Here is a 16,959-nt window from a genome sequence, read left to right on the forward strand (position 1 = left end):
CCACAAAAACTTGTAAGAAGGTTTTGAATCTAGTCGAGGAGGTCATAAAGGGCTTCACTAAGGAGGTGAGTGGAGAGCTGAATGCCAAGAGCTTGAAATGCAGGGAGACCAAGGGAGTGTACCTGGGGGGACACAGCTGGTTTGAGTGGGTTTGAAAGGCTCCTTGGGTTGCAGTGAAGGGCAGAGAATACAGTAGAAATACAGGAGGATAGAGAGAAGGGACGGGCTGTCATTAAGCCTCAGAAAGGCATTGGGGCTTTGCTACAAGGCCATGGATGCCATCTAAAGAGTTAAGTCAGCGCCTGGCCAGCCAGTGGCACAGTGGATAGAGTGTCAGACTGGGATGCAGAGGACTCAGGTTTGAAACCCTGAGGTCACCAGCTTGAGTAGGGGCTCATCCGGCTTGAGCGCAGGGTCGCTGGCTGGAAGCCCAAGATCGCTGGCTTGAGCAAGGGGTCACTCGCTCTGCTAGAACCCCTGGTCAAGGCACATATGAGAAAGCAATCAATGAACAACTAAGGTGCTGCAACAAAGAACTGATGCTTCTCATCTCTTTCCCTGTCTGTCTGTTCCTATCTGTCCCTCTCTGCCTCTAAAAAAACAAGAGTTAAGTCAGGGAGTCCCATTATAAAGACTGCATTTTGAGAGCTAAAATTTATTCTGCGTGCTTTACATATATTAACCCACAACCACATAAACTAGGTTTTAGTACCTATTTTAAAGGGGAAAAAAAGAAAACAAAAGCAGGGAGAGCTTGACCTGTGGTGGCGCAGTGGGATAAAGCGTCAACCTGGAACGCTGAGGTTGCTGGTTCAAAGCCTTGGGCTTGCCTGGTCAAGGCACATATGGGAGTTGATGCTTCCTGCTCCTCCTCTTTCTATCTCGCTCTCTCTCTCTCCACGCCCTCTCTAAAAATCAATCAATCAATCAATCAATAAAGCAGGGAGAGGTGAAGACAAACACTCAAGGTCACACAACCAAAACCATGGAGGAATGAAATGTAAGCCCAGAGTCTTGCTCCAGAGCCTCCCCTTCATCATCACGCAATCAAACTTGGTGATTCATCAACTGATGGCTCATTAAACTGAGCTAGAGAGAGCAAAGAATGGATGGATTAAAAAGAAGCAGGAAGTGGAATGGACTGTTATTCTACCTCCCTGTGAAGCTTCCCACAACCCAATGCCCCTTCTTGACTCTGAGCCTTCTCAGCATGTTCCCACCCCCAAAGGTATCAAACATACGGGTCTTTGTCTTGTAGCAACTTCTACACAGCACCGTGTATCCCTGCCCGGCCTTTAAAGCTTCTGTCGGGTCTGGTATCATTAGATATTCAAATTTTAAAGGTAATCACCAGGTCTTTATGATATTAATGAACTTGGGAAAGTTGTTGACTCCAAAGGATGATGTTTTGACTAGTGTGGAAAGAAGTTTTCACTGATCCGATGTAAAGAAATGAACATAAGGTTACAGGGTAATTTTAATAAAGCTAAATTTATTCAATATTTTAATACTAAAAATCATAAGTCCAAAGTCTCTTCTTTGTAATACAATGCTATTAACAGTAAATGGTGGGTTATATATATTTTTTTGGTTGTAGAGGTTGATATTTCTTGGCAAATAGCTTTAATAGGGCTATACTTTTTTATTGTATTTATATAAAATATATTATATATTGATATATTATATACTGATTTTTATTGATCAATAAATTCCAAAAGTTTGGAAACCACTAATTTAACCAATCCTATTCCCTTATTTATCAAACATGAAGATAATCATAACTTAAAACTGACAGCAAAGGAAATCTAATTTTAAAAATAATTTATGTATGTGATACAACTCTAGACCTTTATCTGTACCCTGTGAAGCAGGTACTCTCCAAGGACCCTTCCTTAGAAGTCATTTAAGTCCCTTAGGGCAAACCTAAACTCCCCAAACAAAGTCTGTTGTTTTCTGTGAGAGGAACTGAAATAAGTTTTTAATATCCAAATGAACATGAATGTAATTTGAAAAGTATAAAACTATACTTTTAGGAAAAAAAAAACAACCATGCATACTATTTCTATTACCTTATCAAAATTACAATCTATTTATAAAACTTATTTTACAATACTAGTTAATGACAGATCCTTTCAATCTTCCTTTATGGGTACTTTCCAACTCACGGATTATCTTAAACATCCCTAAACTGATGACAAATTCTCCTTAACCCTGTAACTACAGAATTTATCAATCCACATACTCTTGAGGGTAAATTTAAATAGAGAGATGTGATCCCTGGGCCCAGTGGGGCTTCCTTCCAGTCTGTGTGAGGCTGAGACTGAGCCCTGAATGAGAAGGAAGGTCACATTCATGGTGGAAACGGAGCCATGGCACAGTGGGTGTGAATTTCTAACGCAAGCATATGTATTCATAGGAAAGAAAAGATACTTCCTCTTCCAGGCCATCACCTCACCCCGACCCTATCTCACTCAATGTGAGGCACATGTCACAATAAAGGATTGTTTACTGTCAGTTTTAAGTTTCCATGTCTCCAAATTTGGTAAGTAAAGGAATGGAATTTTTTTGTGTGTGTGTCAGAGTCAGAGAGGGACAGATAGGGACAGACAGACAGGAAGGGAGACAGAGATGAGGAGCACCAATTCTTCGTTTCGGCACCTTAGTTGTTCATTGATTACTGTCTCATATGTGCCTTAACCAGGGGGCTACAGCAGACTGAGTGGCCCCTTGCTCAAGCCAGTGACCTTGGGTATGTCTCCTGGTATGATAGGAAAGTCTGACAGGTTCCAGGTTGGGCTACCTCATTCTGCCTAGTCTGTGAAGCAAAGTTACTGTGTTTTTTTTTCTACATCATTGTAATGATATAGAAAATAAAATATAAAAGCTTAAGCGTTTTACATGTGGAGTCTCATAATAGCTAATGTCCAATGAACCCTTAAAATGATTTATCTTTATTATACAGAACAAGCAAATCACGCTCCTGCTTTCTTAAAGCTTTGCAATATTCCAACTTGCCTAGTATACTTCCGTCTACCTCACCTCCACTTCTCCACCACTCCCCTCCCATCGGCTGGGGAATGATGGGACAAGAACCAGGGCAATGAGACCTGAGTGCTTAGGATGTGACATGAGCTGAGACTCCGAACCATTCTGGCTCAGTTTCCTTGCTTACAGTGATCTGAAGTTGCTGTGATACTGCCACAACCTCTGAGAGCAAAATTTATACCAACATTTTGTTATGAGAATGTCCAAACATACAGAAAAGCTGGGTGATGGGAACTTATAGGGCCTTGGAAATTACTAATTTAACAAATACCATTCCTGCCTGACCAGGTGGTGGCACAGTGGATAGAGCATCAGACTGGGACACAGAGGACCCAGGTTCAAAACCCCAAGGTCACCAGCTTGAGCCGCATTCATCTGGTTTGAGCACAGCTCACCACCTTGAATCCAAGGTCACTGGCTTGAGCAAGGGGTCACTCATTCTGCTGTAGCCCCCTGGTTAAGGCACATATGAGACAGTAATCAATGAACAACTAAGGTGCCGAAATGAAGAATTGATGCTCCTCATCTCTGTCTCCCTTCCTGTCTGTCTGTCTGTCCCTATCTGTCCCTCTCTGACTCTGTCACACACAAAAAAAATTCCATTCCTTTACTTACCAAATTTGGAGACATGGAAACTTAAAACTGACAGTAAACAATCCTTTATTGTGACATGTGCCTCCTACCTAGATTCTACAAATAATACTGAAGTCTGGTTTTTCTTTCACCTATCTATCCATCTCTGTTCACCCAAATTATTTTTGATATGCATACAAAATAAATTAAAAACGTGATTTTTGTATTTGCAAAATGATCCACAATGAATTGGAAAATAGTAAACAACGGTTTTCTGCTAGACTTAAAACAGATCAAGAAACTTTTGCTTGAGCAGATGGGGGATGTATTAATGTTGATAGGGGAAAAAACTAATTTTGGGAGAACGGATTATTTTAAAAACTAAGTCATTATATTTTCCACAACACTATACCAGGATACCAGAGAATGAGCTGTTACCCTTTCCAATTTTAGGTTTATAAGGCATGAATCCAGAGAGTAGCAAGTTATTTACTCTTGATCAGCCAAGAGCCTTTACAGCAGGAAACAAAGCTCCAAATCAAAGTGGAAAACGGAAGTTTCTGGAAAGTAAATCACTCTTAAAAGCAAACACTCTGTTACGTCAAAGAAAAAATGAAACCAAAATGGGACCATGTTCGCCAGGTATAGAGTGGCTCTCCATAAAGATTTGTTGAATTGTGTAGTTCAGACCTTGTAGTTATTTATTTTTTCCACCAGGTGGCAACTCTTTGTGGAATAACAATGCTTTTTAATCCCAGGATGAGATTTTCAGGATTGTGAGGTATTTCAAAGGTATAAATCCAATCACTGTTGCAGAGTTTATATTCACTACCAATAGAACGACATCCAAACTGGTAAGACTCCTTTAAGGAAGAGAAACATTTTGTCTCCGAGGCAGTAACCTATCTACGGGCAGGGTCAGCTCCCAGAAAGGCTTCGTTTCCAGGTGGTCACACTCTCCCTATAGCTGTCATTCTCTCTCCTACTTCTAACCTATAGCAAAGACAACCTCAATTTTGCCCAAAGTCATTCTTCAATTACTTAGTGGCAACTAACCATCCAGGTAACATCCATCAGATGACAAGACCCCATTGCTAACCTGATGGCTCTCCATTTGTGGCCGTTTTCTCTGTGTTCTGACATAGTCCCTTCGTTCCTTCCAAGTCTTGGTTAAACAGTTTATCTTCTTGGTATGGCCTCCTTTATTTAGAACTGCAACTCTGCCTCCAACTGTCCCCATCTTGCTTTTTGTTTTTCTGTTTTTGTTTTTTTTTTAAAGGAGAGGAGATAGTGAGACAGACTATTGCATTACCCTGACCAGGATCCACCTGGCAACCCTGGTCTGGGGCTGATGCTCGAGTACCAAGCTATTTTTAGTGCCTGAGACTGATGCACTCCAACGAAGCTGATCTCAGAGCCTGGGGCCACTGTTGAACCAATCGAGGCACTGGCTGTGTAAGGGGAAGCAGGTGAGAAGGGGAGGGGAGGAGAAGAAGAGGGAAGCAGGGAGAAGCAGCTGGTTACTTCTCCTGTGTGCCCTGACCAGGATTCAAACCCAGGACATCCATACACTGAGCCACCAGCCAAGGCCCCCATCCTGTTTTCTTTTTCTCAGCAGCACTTATAACTATTTAACATATATTTGTTTCATAATTTCTTCCCATTAGAATGTAAACTCTAGGAAGGCAATGAGTTTTGATGATTCACCCCTGTATTTCTAAGGCAATGTATATTTCCTGAATGAATGAATAAATGAATGGCAAATCAATGAACTTGACATTGGTAAGATCTCACCATCAACGTAAAGAAAATAAAAGTAATTGCTTCTAGTTATGGATGCATCACTGCTGCCTTCAGATGGCCTGCCTGCACTTACTTTCAGTTACATTTTTATGGGCACCAAGTCTCCCTACAGTGTTGAAGTTGGTTTTATGGACCCAAACCTAGGAATTTACATGACTCCTTCTGAATTTCATTGATGGCTGTTGGGCAGATAAAATATATTATGCTCACTTTGTTAAAGATGGCGCTGCCCGGCAGATAAAATATATTATGCTCACTTTGTTAAAGATGGCGCTGCCCACATGGAAGCCCGTCGACCAGGTGATATTAATGTGTGTTTGGGGGGGGGGCTGTGGGCAGGTAAGATGATTGTAGCCTGGGGCTTGGTTTTAGGACTAAGCCTTTCCCACCCTTTTTGATGTGGGGTGGTGCAATCCCATCATGCCCCAGATAAGTGACTTTGTGTTAGAGACTTCTCTATTTTTGTATATTGGATGTAAGGTCTTGATTTCTACACTATAAAGTATGGCAGACCGGGAGTTTGCTCTCTCTCAGTTCCTGAGATTAGCATTAGAGGAGAGAGCAGAGAGAGGCCACGTGGAGTAGGCCAGGAGAAGCAGCCAGGATGGTGGAGTGCTGAGTGAGAAGCCAGTTTGTGCAGTTTGTGCAGGGAGAAGGAAGGAGATGGGGAACAGAGGTGAATAAGTCTGGTGAGCTAGAAACCTTTGATTCTAGGAAACTCAGATAAGTCAGTAGCTTTGTGAGCACTGAATGAGTGGATTTTGGAGCCCAGTGTGTGTTTTTACTTGCCCACCAGGTACAAGCTAGGATTAAAGATGATGGCTCACCAATTTTTGGCTCTGTTGTTTACCGACAGTCCGAATTCAATGCGAACCTGCATGGGCCAGGCAGCTGTGATGGCGTCCCTGGCTACTGGCTTTACAATGGCCCACTGCTCCACTGTTTTTTTTGGACCTTTTGTCAGGAAATCTATCCTTTTCCAGTGTGGGCTGCCTAGACCAGTGTGTAGAAGGTTCTGCTTTGCATGTTTTGTTCTACCCTTCTACCTTCAGATTCATAAACTGTCTAGAATCTATTCATTTTCTCACAACTCCCTTAGCAGTGCGATTGTGGTGGCAGAGAAGCCAGAACTGGGAGGGGAAGGAGTGGGCAGGCACATATCACAAGTCATGTATAGTTCCATGACAGAAGTTGGACAAATAACATGTGCATAAATGTCTCTTAAGTGTAATAATAGCAACTGTTCTTTGTGTAGTGTAGTGCTTTAAGACTCATGAGTACCTTCATTTACAATATCTCTAATTACAACTGTGAGGCATGATGCCTCCTTTTCTGAAAACAAACTGACCTTCTGAAAGGGCAGAGAGTCTTAAACTTGAATGTCCACCAAAATCAGCGGGAGGACCTGTTAAAACACACTGATGCCCCGCCCCCAGTTTGTCAGCAGGGTGGCCTCACAGTTTGCATTTGCAAGTTCAGAAGATGCTGCTGCTGCTGCCCAGGCCACTACTTGGAGATGTTCAGCCTTCAGGAAAGGCTAGGAACGCAGGTCATGTGACATAAAAGCAAGGTGTTCTGTTCTACTCATGCTTGAAGTTTTTAAATGGAATGCTATTAATTATTAGAAGAATTATGAACTTCATCTTTTACCCCTTTCAAGCTTTGGAGGAAAAGAAGCCTACAGAAAACCAACAGGACCAAATTATCATCCTTTACCAAAGAAACCTATCAATTGCATAATCAGGACTTCCTAAATGGAAGTATCCATTTCCTAGAGCTCAACATTCCATTATTGTTCAATCAGATACACCCTGCCCACACCCTCCCCCACCCACACTCCTTGATCTTTCCTAATTACAGTATGTGGAGAGCTCATGAGTTATCACGTCAACCACCCCTAAACATTTGCAGTCAAGTGAAAATAAGTCCATCTGAAGAAAGTAGTGGGTGAAATGGGAATTTGATTAATATAAAGGGCTTTTTGGGGGCCTGGCTGGTGGCACAGTGGATAAAGCATAGTCCCAGGGCGGCTAGTTCGAGCCACCAGGGCCAGGGCCAACGGCTCAATCCTGGCTCTGGCTCGAAACCCGATCAGGGTAAATATGAGAAACAATCAATGGCAGAACTAAGTGGAACAAGGTGATGCTTCTTTCTTTCCCTTCCTCTCTGACAAAAAAAAAAATTACAAAAGCTCTTTGGAACAGCCCTATGACAGTGATCCTCAGTTTCATCTGCATATTGGAATCTCTTGGGTAACTAAAAATGTGGATGCCTAGGTCCCAGCCCAGGAGTCTGGAGTACAGCCTGGGCACTGAGCCTTTTCAAAGGTCCCCAGTTGATTCTGATGTGCAGCCTAGGCTGAGAATTACTGCTCTATGTGGAAAACACATACACACACACACACACACACACACACAATTGATACAAATAAAGGGCTTTTAAATAGAAGTCAGGACCTGGTGGAAATCAGTAGATATCACCAGGAGGGCAAACATTACTGTAGAGAAATCCTAGGCAGTGAGGGAGTCAATGGCGCTTGGTACAAGAAGGGTAGACTGGCTCACGATTTGACTCCAGGCTAAAGGTGAACAGAGCAGACGGGCTGGGAAGACACAGCGAGGCAAAGTACTAGGACCAAGAACAAGGAGCACATGTGGACATGACCAGGGCGCTCAAAGAAGGAGTTCTGAAAAAGATGCTGTGTGTGCTAGAAAGTTTTCAAAAATGACAACACCTGATGATGTGCCACAACATTGGTATGTTGCTGAATGGAGATGAATGGTCCAGGCATAGGAGACAAGTTTTAAAATCCGGGTTACCGTGGTCCTCATCAGTGAGGAGAAGAGTTCATGTGAGCAGCTGAAACCATAAAGAAACACAGTATGGTGGAGGATGACAAAGATGACAGCGTATCTGTGGAGTCAGGGGATGTAAACTGGCACAGTGGTGAAAAGGGGAGGTGTCCGTGGATTCCATTACTCCTTTTCTTTCCCCAAAAAAGTTTTTGTTGTTTAGAAAACCAGGAATGCATGTATAGATAGCTCTGTGGTGGTAGCTATAATTACCCAGAACCCTATTTTCATCACTAAGCACTAAACACTGAAAATACACAGCAAACGCAGAACCAAATCAATCCTCAAATACAAAGACTGGTGCTCACAGCAAACACACAGGAACATGGAGTAACTGCTCAAAAAACTTTCAGAGTATCAGCGTGAAGCCTTCCTCTTTACTCTGGCACTTCTGTAAACTCTGATCCTCTCCTCGTGTGATTCCTCTGTGCTGCTTTGAAACCCAGTGACTCTGGAAAGGAAGAAAACACTTTAACTGTCCACTAAGTTTAACTACAATCAGAAATGCCTGACGTCTAGCTCACTGAATCTCTGAAGTACTCATATTACTGAAAATATTGTGGCTGACCAACATCTGTCTACAGGGTAAATGCATTATACTGATTCGGTAGCAAGAGACAGGTGTACTATCAGTTTAAGTGTCTTGTAATAAGAGAAACTGCATAGATAAATTCACCGAAAATCACCCAGTCAGTGGTAAGTGCTTTAGCATCATTTTCACTTTAGTAAACTTCAAACCTAATTTCTCCCAGTAATGAAGAGAAAATAAAGTATCTTTATTATATGTGGCTTAAGTGTCTGTTTGTTGCCGATAGCTTATTGGTTGCTTGCGTAACTGTACTAGCCAATGGGGTGAAGTTGCCACAGCATTCAAATAGTCCCGCCTTCTGGCATGCCACCTCACAAATTGAGGTTAAAGATTGGAGCAATTATTATGCTGTTAAGAAATCTTAACACCAGAAGGGGTCTTTGCAATGGTACAAGACTAGAGGTTCTCCAATTGAAAAATAATGTCATAATAGCTAAGTCTTTGACTGGCTCCTCTAAAGGTGAAATACATGTCATTCCAAGAATTGATTTGGCTCCATCTCAAACAGGGTTGCCGTTTCAATTGAGACGTAGACAATTTCCTGTAAAACTTGCCTTTGCTATGACCATCAATAAGTCTCAGGGCCAAACGCTTAAGCGTGTTGGCATTTTTTTACCTGAGCCTGCATTTGGACATGGTCAACTTTATGTTGCCTGTTCAAGAGTTCGTGAAAGAACGGACGTAAAATTAAAAATAATTGATGGTCCTCTGCAAGGCGAGCTTAAAAATGATGGAAAGATCTACACAAGAAATGTTGTGTACAAAGAGATCTTTGACATGTGAATTAACATTTTATTATTTAAATCACCTTTATTTATTGAGCTAGCGGTGGCTCTTAAGAAATGTACCGCCAGTGGTTTCCTTCATTGCACTCTACTTTAAGCAATTAAGCAAGTAGAAGGGGGAAACCCCATGGGGCACTAAGCAAAGGGGCGTCCTTGCCGCCCGCCCTGGGTAATTCAGTTTCAATTAGCAGACACCTTTGCACAAATCATTTTAATTACAATTTATAATATCTAGAACAGCGGTCATTTCGTATGACCGCTGGGCTTTCTAGTAATTTTTATAAGCAACGTCAACCCTATACCTAGTGGAGGTGGGCAAAGGGAATCAATTTTATTACTAGAGAATGCAAAAATATATACAAAGGGGAGTCCATTATGACACTGGTATCAGAAGCAAAATACTTCACAATATAGTCCCATATCACTGTGGCAAATACCGTATTTTTCGCTCCTTAAGACACGCTTTTTTTCCCTCAAAAGTGGAGGGGGGCCCTGGCCGGTTGGCTCAGCGGTAGAGCGTCGGCCTAGCGTGCGGAGGACCCGGGTTCGATTCCCGGCCAGGGCACATAGGAGAAGCGCCCATTTGCTTCTCCACCCCTCCGCCGCGCCTTCCTCTCTGTCTCTCTCTTCCCCTCCCGCAGCCAGGGCTCCATTGGAGCAAAGATGGCCCGGGCGCTGGGGATGGCTCTGTGGCCTCTGCCCCAGGCGCTAGAGTGGCTCTGGTCGCAACATGGCGACACCCAGGAGGGTCGCAACATGGCGACGCCCAGGATGGGCAGAGCATCGCCCCCTGGTGGACAGAGCATCGCCCCTGGTGGGCGTGCCGGGTGGATCCCGGTTGGGTGCATGCGGGAGTCTGTCTGACTGTCTCTCCCTGTTTCTAGCTTCAGAAAAATGCAAAAAAAAAAAAAAAAAAAAAAAAAAAAGTGGAGGGGAAAATGCCTGTGCATCTTATGGAGTGAAAAATATGATACTTTATTAAATATTTTAACACACCATTTGGTTCAGAACATTTTTTTTCTTATTTTCCTCCTTAAAACTCTAGGTGTGTCTTATGGTCAGGTGCAACTTATGGAGCGAAAAATATGGTATATTTACATCAATAGGAACAAGAGAAAACAGCATAGTGTACAGACTAGGTAAAAACGACTACAATGAACCGAATTAACATTTGATATATCAGTGCTATTTCCGGGTTCTAGTACAATCTATTTTTAACATTCTAAAGTTTCAAAGCTGCTGTTTTGTTCTGAAATAAGAAACAGCGATGGAAAGCACTGAGTTCACTGCCTGCTCCATGGCAGGCACTTGGCAGTGACAGTCCCCAAGCTCACTAACCTGACCCTTCCTTCAATGGTAAAATATATATATAGTGGTTAGTACAGCACAAATGGGAAGTAAATACACCCTGACTAAATATTGAAGGAATTCTTTTCATTCAAGCCTTTCTATAGATTATGAACATGTAATAATTACTATAAGAAATACAGTACTGGGCACAGATATTTGCTGTCACTTAAAGAGTGCTTTTGGTCAAATAAGTTTGTAAATATGATATATATGTTTGCTCGCTTATAGTTTGCATTGGGTGTGAGAGATAGGCTGTAAGCAGGCAGAGTCGTTATAGCCTAAGGCTTAGTTATAGCCTAAGACTAAGCCTCTCCCACCCTTTTAATACTAATATCTTTTCAAAACTAAGCTTTTCCCCACACCCTTCACCGTTGCATGATGTGGGTGGTGCACTCACATGAGGAATCCCATTATGCCTCAGATAAGTGACTTTGTTTTTGTTTTTTTTTTCCAGGACAACACCAAATTTTTATTGGATAATGCTTAACATACACGGGTCATTGTATGGCTCTCATGGAATTATTTTATTTTATTATTTTTTTAATAAATTTTTATTAATTTTAATGGGGTGACATCAATAAATCAGGGTACATATATTCAAAGAAAACATGTCCAGGTTATCTTGTCATTCAATTATGTTGCATACCCATCACCCAAAGTCAGATTGTCCTCCGTCACCTCTTATCTAGTTTTCTTGGTGCCCCTCCCCCTCTCCCTCCCAGATAAGTGACTTTGTATCAGAAACTTCCTTGTTTGTATATTGGATTAAAGGTTTTGATTTCTATACTATAAAATGGGGCAGAGGAGCCCATGCTGGAGGATAGCAGAGAAAGGCCACATGGAGGAGAGGAGGAGCAGCCAAGATGGCGGAGTGCTGAAGGAGAAGCCAGTTTGTGCAGAGCTTGTGCAGAGAGGAGGAGATGGGGAACAGAGGTGAATAAGGCTGGTGAGGTACAAACCTTTGATCCTAGGAAAACTCGGATGAGTCAGTGGCTTTGGGAGCCCTGAATGAAAAGGGAAGTGTTTTTCCACTGTGTATATTTCTTGCCTGCTGGGTGCAAGCTAGGATTAAAGCTGATGGCCCACCAGTTCTTGGCTCCATTGTTTCATTACCGTCTGTCTGGATCAAATGTGAACCTGTATGGGCCAGGCGGCTGTGATGGTGGCAGTAGCTACTGGCTTTACAACTGCTCATATTTTACTTCCAAAATAGCTACACTATGCATATGCAGGTCACATAAAATGTACTAATTGCTTGGATAGAACTTTTTGTCAAAAGTAAGAATAAAATTCTATGCAGCAAAATTTTCATGCCAAGAATGAAGAAACACAGCACAGTGGACATCGTAATTATTACATTGAATCATAAATCTCAAAAGATAAATTCTAATCTTCCTAGCACAAAGAAAATTTAGGTTTTTCAAACTTAATTGATAGCTTTTGGGTTATAGGGCACACATACAAATATATAAACAATGTTCTTACTCATTGTAGAGCTCAATATATGTACAAAAAAAAATCTATGGAAAAAAGTTTGCCCTTGGTTTTTTTTTTTTGTTTTTTTTTTTTTTTGTATTTTTCTGAAGCTGGAAACTGGGAGAGACAGTCAGACAGAATCCCGCATGCGCCCGACCGGGATCCACCCGGCACGCCCACCAGGGGCGATGCTCTGCCCACCAGGGGGCAATGCTCTGCCCCTCTGGGGCGTCGCTCTGCCACGACCAGAGCCACTCTAGCACCTGGGGCAGAAGCCAAGGAGCCATCCCCAGCGCCCGGGCCATCTTTGCTCCAATGGAGCCTTGGCTGCGGGAGGGGAAGAGAGAGACAGAGAGGAAGGAGGGGGTGGGGGTGGAGAAGCAAATGGGCGCTTCTCCTGTGTGCCCTGGCCAGGAATTGAACCCGGGTCCCCCGCACGCCAGGCCGATGCTCTACCGCTGAGCCAACCGGCCAGGGCTGCCCTTGGTTTTAACATATGTGAGTACATAGATATAAACATATATACTCAGGAGAAGCATACACTGACAAAAAGTTACATTTAGCAAAGATTTTTTTTTTCTTTTTCTGTCTTTAGGGCTTGACAATGAAATGTAGAAAATTACCAAAGGAACAAAAAAGGACACGGAAACCACACTTCAAGCAAACTGCGTGTCAGTGTTAGAACCTGACTTGACAAACAGGTTTAATCTACTTCCTCCAGCCTCACGCTATCAAGAGAAAGGATGCGCATCTCCTACTGGGTTGGCCTGACTGTGAGAAGCAGGGGGCTCTTCCGCCTCGTCCATGTGGGTCACTTTATCTGATGGTCTTGCAGGAGGAAGCTCATTATTCGTCTCCTCTTCGGTAGGTGATAAAATACCAGGCAATTCATCTGACATCAGAACTTGCAAGGACTGGGTTCCATCTTCAACATCCACTTGAATGCCCAAAGCGCTAAGAATGTCACATTTGCACATGGGGCATGTTCCATGGGCTAGAATCCAGGGGTCGATGCAATTCTTGTGGAAAAAATGTTTACAAGTCAGAATACGAACTGTGTCATTAGGCTTGTAGAGTTCAAAGCAAATTACACAACTATCTCCGTTGGGACTTACTTCCTCATCCCCTTCTTTCAGGACCCGCAGTGGGAGCTGGCCGAATGCTAACTTGAGATCTGTCTCTAAGTGCCGCCTTCTCCTGCTCTGAATTCTGGAGACCCAGACTCTTCGAATATGATAAAAGATGACATAGGTTAAAGTAGCGACTGTGAGGATCACAAAACAGACAAAATAGTGATTTGTCCAGATGACGTGTTTCCTCCCCACCTCAACCATGACTGTAACGCGAACTCCCTTCCGAATTAAGTGTAAGATCTCTAAGCCTTTTAAGTTACCAATCATCACTACAACGGTGTCTTCAAACATCTGATGCGACATGGGAAAAACCTGATTGCTGGTTCCGGGGAAGTTGTAGATGATCACGCCGCTGGCTCCCTTCTCAACGGCCACCTTAATTTTCTGTGTGAAGGGACAGCCTCCCCGTTCAATCAGGGCGAGCCAGGGCCCCACACTCTGTGATCTGCTGAAACTGGTGCTGGGGTGGCAGGCGCTCTGAGTTTTCCCATCAGGTGGCACAATCTCTCCGGCCACTGTCTTCAAAGTAGAGCTTCTTCCAAACACTCCCGTTTCCCCCAACTCGGACAGCATACGGTTCCCGATGTGAAATGATATGTTCATGTAGGCAGTCCAAACAGCGCTGGCTCGGCAGCAGTTCTGACTAAGAAGCCAAAGAATGCCGAGTCTGGCAAGCCAGGAAGATGCAGTGTGGCTTCTCTGTGTGTCCATCTGGAGTCGCTGCCTCTCTCTCTGCCTAGTGACCAAAGGGACAATCCAATGAAAAGATATTGCTCCTGCATCTGTTGGCAATCAATTTACAACGCAGTGAAAAAAATCTTCAGGGTGAAAACAAGTTCCACTGGCTTCCAGCATGGTTTTGTGAGAGATTCTTCAAGACCTATGAGTTTCAGATGTTTAATTAGAGGTAGAGAGAGAAAAACTCTGTTCAAACAAAACATCCCAGTCTCCCTCCTGTATCTCTAGGTCCTCCTTACTGTAGGGTGATGGGATTATGACATAAAAGGCAACAACATAACCAATTAGATAAGAGCTTAGAGCATCTTGTAAAGTGTATCAGCTTGAATGTTGTTACGGATGATTTCTAGGTTGTGGTGGGTTCCACCCCTGAGCAACATATAATGTCAGCAGGTTCCACACTGAACTAAGAATTCAATATAAAATTCACACAACACATGCATTTTAAAACCAGGAGTGATAAGCAACATGCAAGAAAGCCACACACTTTTTCTTCAAAAAAAATATTTTCAACCAAATGGCAAGTTTTAACAAAATTAACAATTAGCAATGTGACCAAATATGTGGTAAAAAAAAAAAAAAAAAAAAAAAAAGAAGAAAGAAAGAAAGAAAAACTCTCTACCACCATTTTTAATTTACATTTGGTCCCAATGCAAATTTTTTATTTATCATATAAACCACTGGATGAAATTCACTTAATAAAAAAAGCTGTGGCTCAAAAGTTTGTGGGTTCGGTTTGGATTTGACTATGAAAAGTAGCATATCTTGTTAAATCTTCAGCCTCGCTTCCTCACTGACACACCAACAAACAGAAATTACAGCAGGAAAGATGGAATACTAACCTCATTTCTCTGCGGACCTTGACATTTGTTGCTAATCTAACAATATTTTGAGGGAAGGGGAAGAAGGGTGAAGGGGGAGATATTTAATATAGCACTGTGAGTTTAGTAAAACTCATTGTAAACACCAATGCAGCTTATTGGTTTTAAAAAGAAAAGCTCAAGGTTCCCACTTAAAATTAACCACTGGCAGCAGGGACTACGAAAGGTCATAGATGCTTTTAATAAAATGTCTGCCAAAGTCAACGAACATCCCTGGAGAAAGACCTCACACCCGCACTGTCAAGCTCTGCCTGTATTTAACTACACTTATTAACTACACTTGTGTCAATGACACAATATGACTTCAAAGCCAAAGAGTGGCTTGTGAACTCACAAACAGGGACAGTCACTGGAGCTGCCACACCCTTTCTCAGGGAAGGGGGGGTGTAGCTCAGCGGCTCTTCTCAGCAGCTAGGAAACCAGTGAAGGATTTGACCTTGAACATAAATGTCTCTGACCTATATATTAATAATACATTGGATGCCAAGAAGACACTTGTGGTTGGGTCACCAGGACAATGGATGTGAATCAAGAACATGATTACTTGAGGCTGGGAAGAGGAAGGAGAAAAAGACCCTGTGGACCCAGCAAAAAATGGCACAACAAGAAAATACTCACATTACACCTTCAGCTCATAATTTCTTTACCAAAGGTCATTAATCAGATTCGATTTCCATATAACCCACACTTTAAAAAGACAGTATTGTACATAGTGTGTAGACTCACAGAGTGCCACTGGATTTGGACATCAGTGCTTTAGCATACTGTCCATATATTTTGATCAAAACAATATAACCTGACCAGGCTGTGGCACAGTGGATGGAGCATCGGACTGGGATGGGGAGGACCCAGGTTCGAAACCCTGAGGTCACTGGCTTGAGCAAGGGGTCACTCGGTCTACTCTAACCCCCCCCCCGTCAAGGCATATATGAGAAAGCAATCAATGAACAACTAAGGTGCCACAACAAAGAACTGATGCTTCTCATCTCTCTCCCTTCCTGTCTGTCTGTCCTTATCTGTCCCTCTCTCTGCCTGTCACAAAAACAAAAACAAAAAAATAAACATAACCCAAATCTTCAGCCTCTCTCATTTACACAGGTGCTTATTCATATACATATTTGAAAAGAAAGTAAAGACAAAGTAAAGCAAAAAATATAATTTGGAAGGGCAACTGAAAATTTCAACTCTGTATTTTCTCTATTATCAAAGAGACACTCCTCACCATTTTGAGAAGAAAACCATTTACTAGCTTATTTCTAGAAGAAAAATATGATAGCCAGTTGATTCACTATGCTAGGATTTAAAGAGCCCAGGCAAAAAAAGGTGATATTTTGTAATGCTGCCCTAAATGAGACCTAGAATAATTTAAATATTTTTAGTTATATAACTAAAAGTTATATAACTATCAACTAAAATAATTATTTAGAACATATTACCTACCCAGTAACTTTGGAAACCAAATTCTATGGTTATTAATAAAATTAATTAGTGATAAAGAATTAAATCAAGATCTAACCTTATAATCGTTTGTTGAGCAGACATATTAGATATCAAATATTAAACAAAATATGGTACCAAAGTATAAAATTAATATAAAAACTTTAAAATAGTATGACTAATTCTCTTTGGTATCAATATCACCAATATTGTAATTTGAAGATAAAGACTAATTTGATTTTAACATATTTTAATGTCCTTATTTTGATGAGCAAAAATGTCTAATAATTAACACAC

At 42.0% G+C, this 16,959-nt stretch overlaps 2 protein-coding genes across 5 annotated transcripts in view; both read right to left on the bottom strand.

Moving 5' to 3' along the window:
• Nucleotides 1-16,959, bottom strand: part of CADPS2 (calcium dependent secretion activator 2) — a 538,020-nt gene that overhangs the window by 373,739 nt on the left and 147,322 nt on the right. The window lies entirely within an intron of this gene.
• On the bottom strand, nucleotides 13,205-15,974 carry RNF133 (ring finger protein 133). Its single transcript, XM_066257522.1, has 2 exons — nucleotides 15,952-15,974; nucleotides 13,205-14,342 (listed from the first exon to the last, which is right to left on the bottom strand). Exons 1-2 carry the CDS (start codon nucleotides 15,972-15,974, stop codon nucleotides 13,205-13,207), a joined length of 1,161 nt encoding a protein of 386 aa, XP_066113619.1.

Source organism: Saccopteryx bilineata, chromosome 2, assembly GCF_036850765.1.
Source record: "Saccopteryx bilineata isolate mSacBil1 chromosome 2, mSacBil1_pri_phased_curated, whole genome shotgun sequence".
Lineage (NCBI taxonomy): Eukaryota > Metazoa > Chordata > Mammalia > Chiroptera > Emballonuridae > Saccopteryx > Saccopteryx bilineata.

What these genes read in the sequence shown, in the direction of transcription:
- RNF133 (XM_066257522.1), bottom strand. Translation starts at nt 15,974, where the DNA reads ATGTCCAAATCCAGTGGCACTCT. An exon ending in TCCAAATCCAGTGGCACTCT is followed by an intron (nt 14,343 to 15,951) that starts GTGAGTCTACAC and finishes TTTGGTCACTAG; the next exon opens with GCAGAGAGAGAGGCAGCGAC.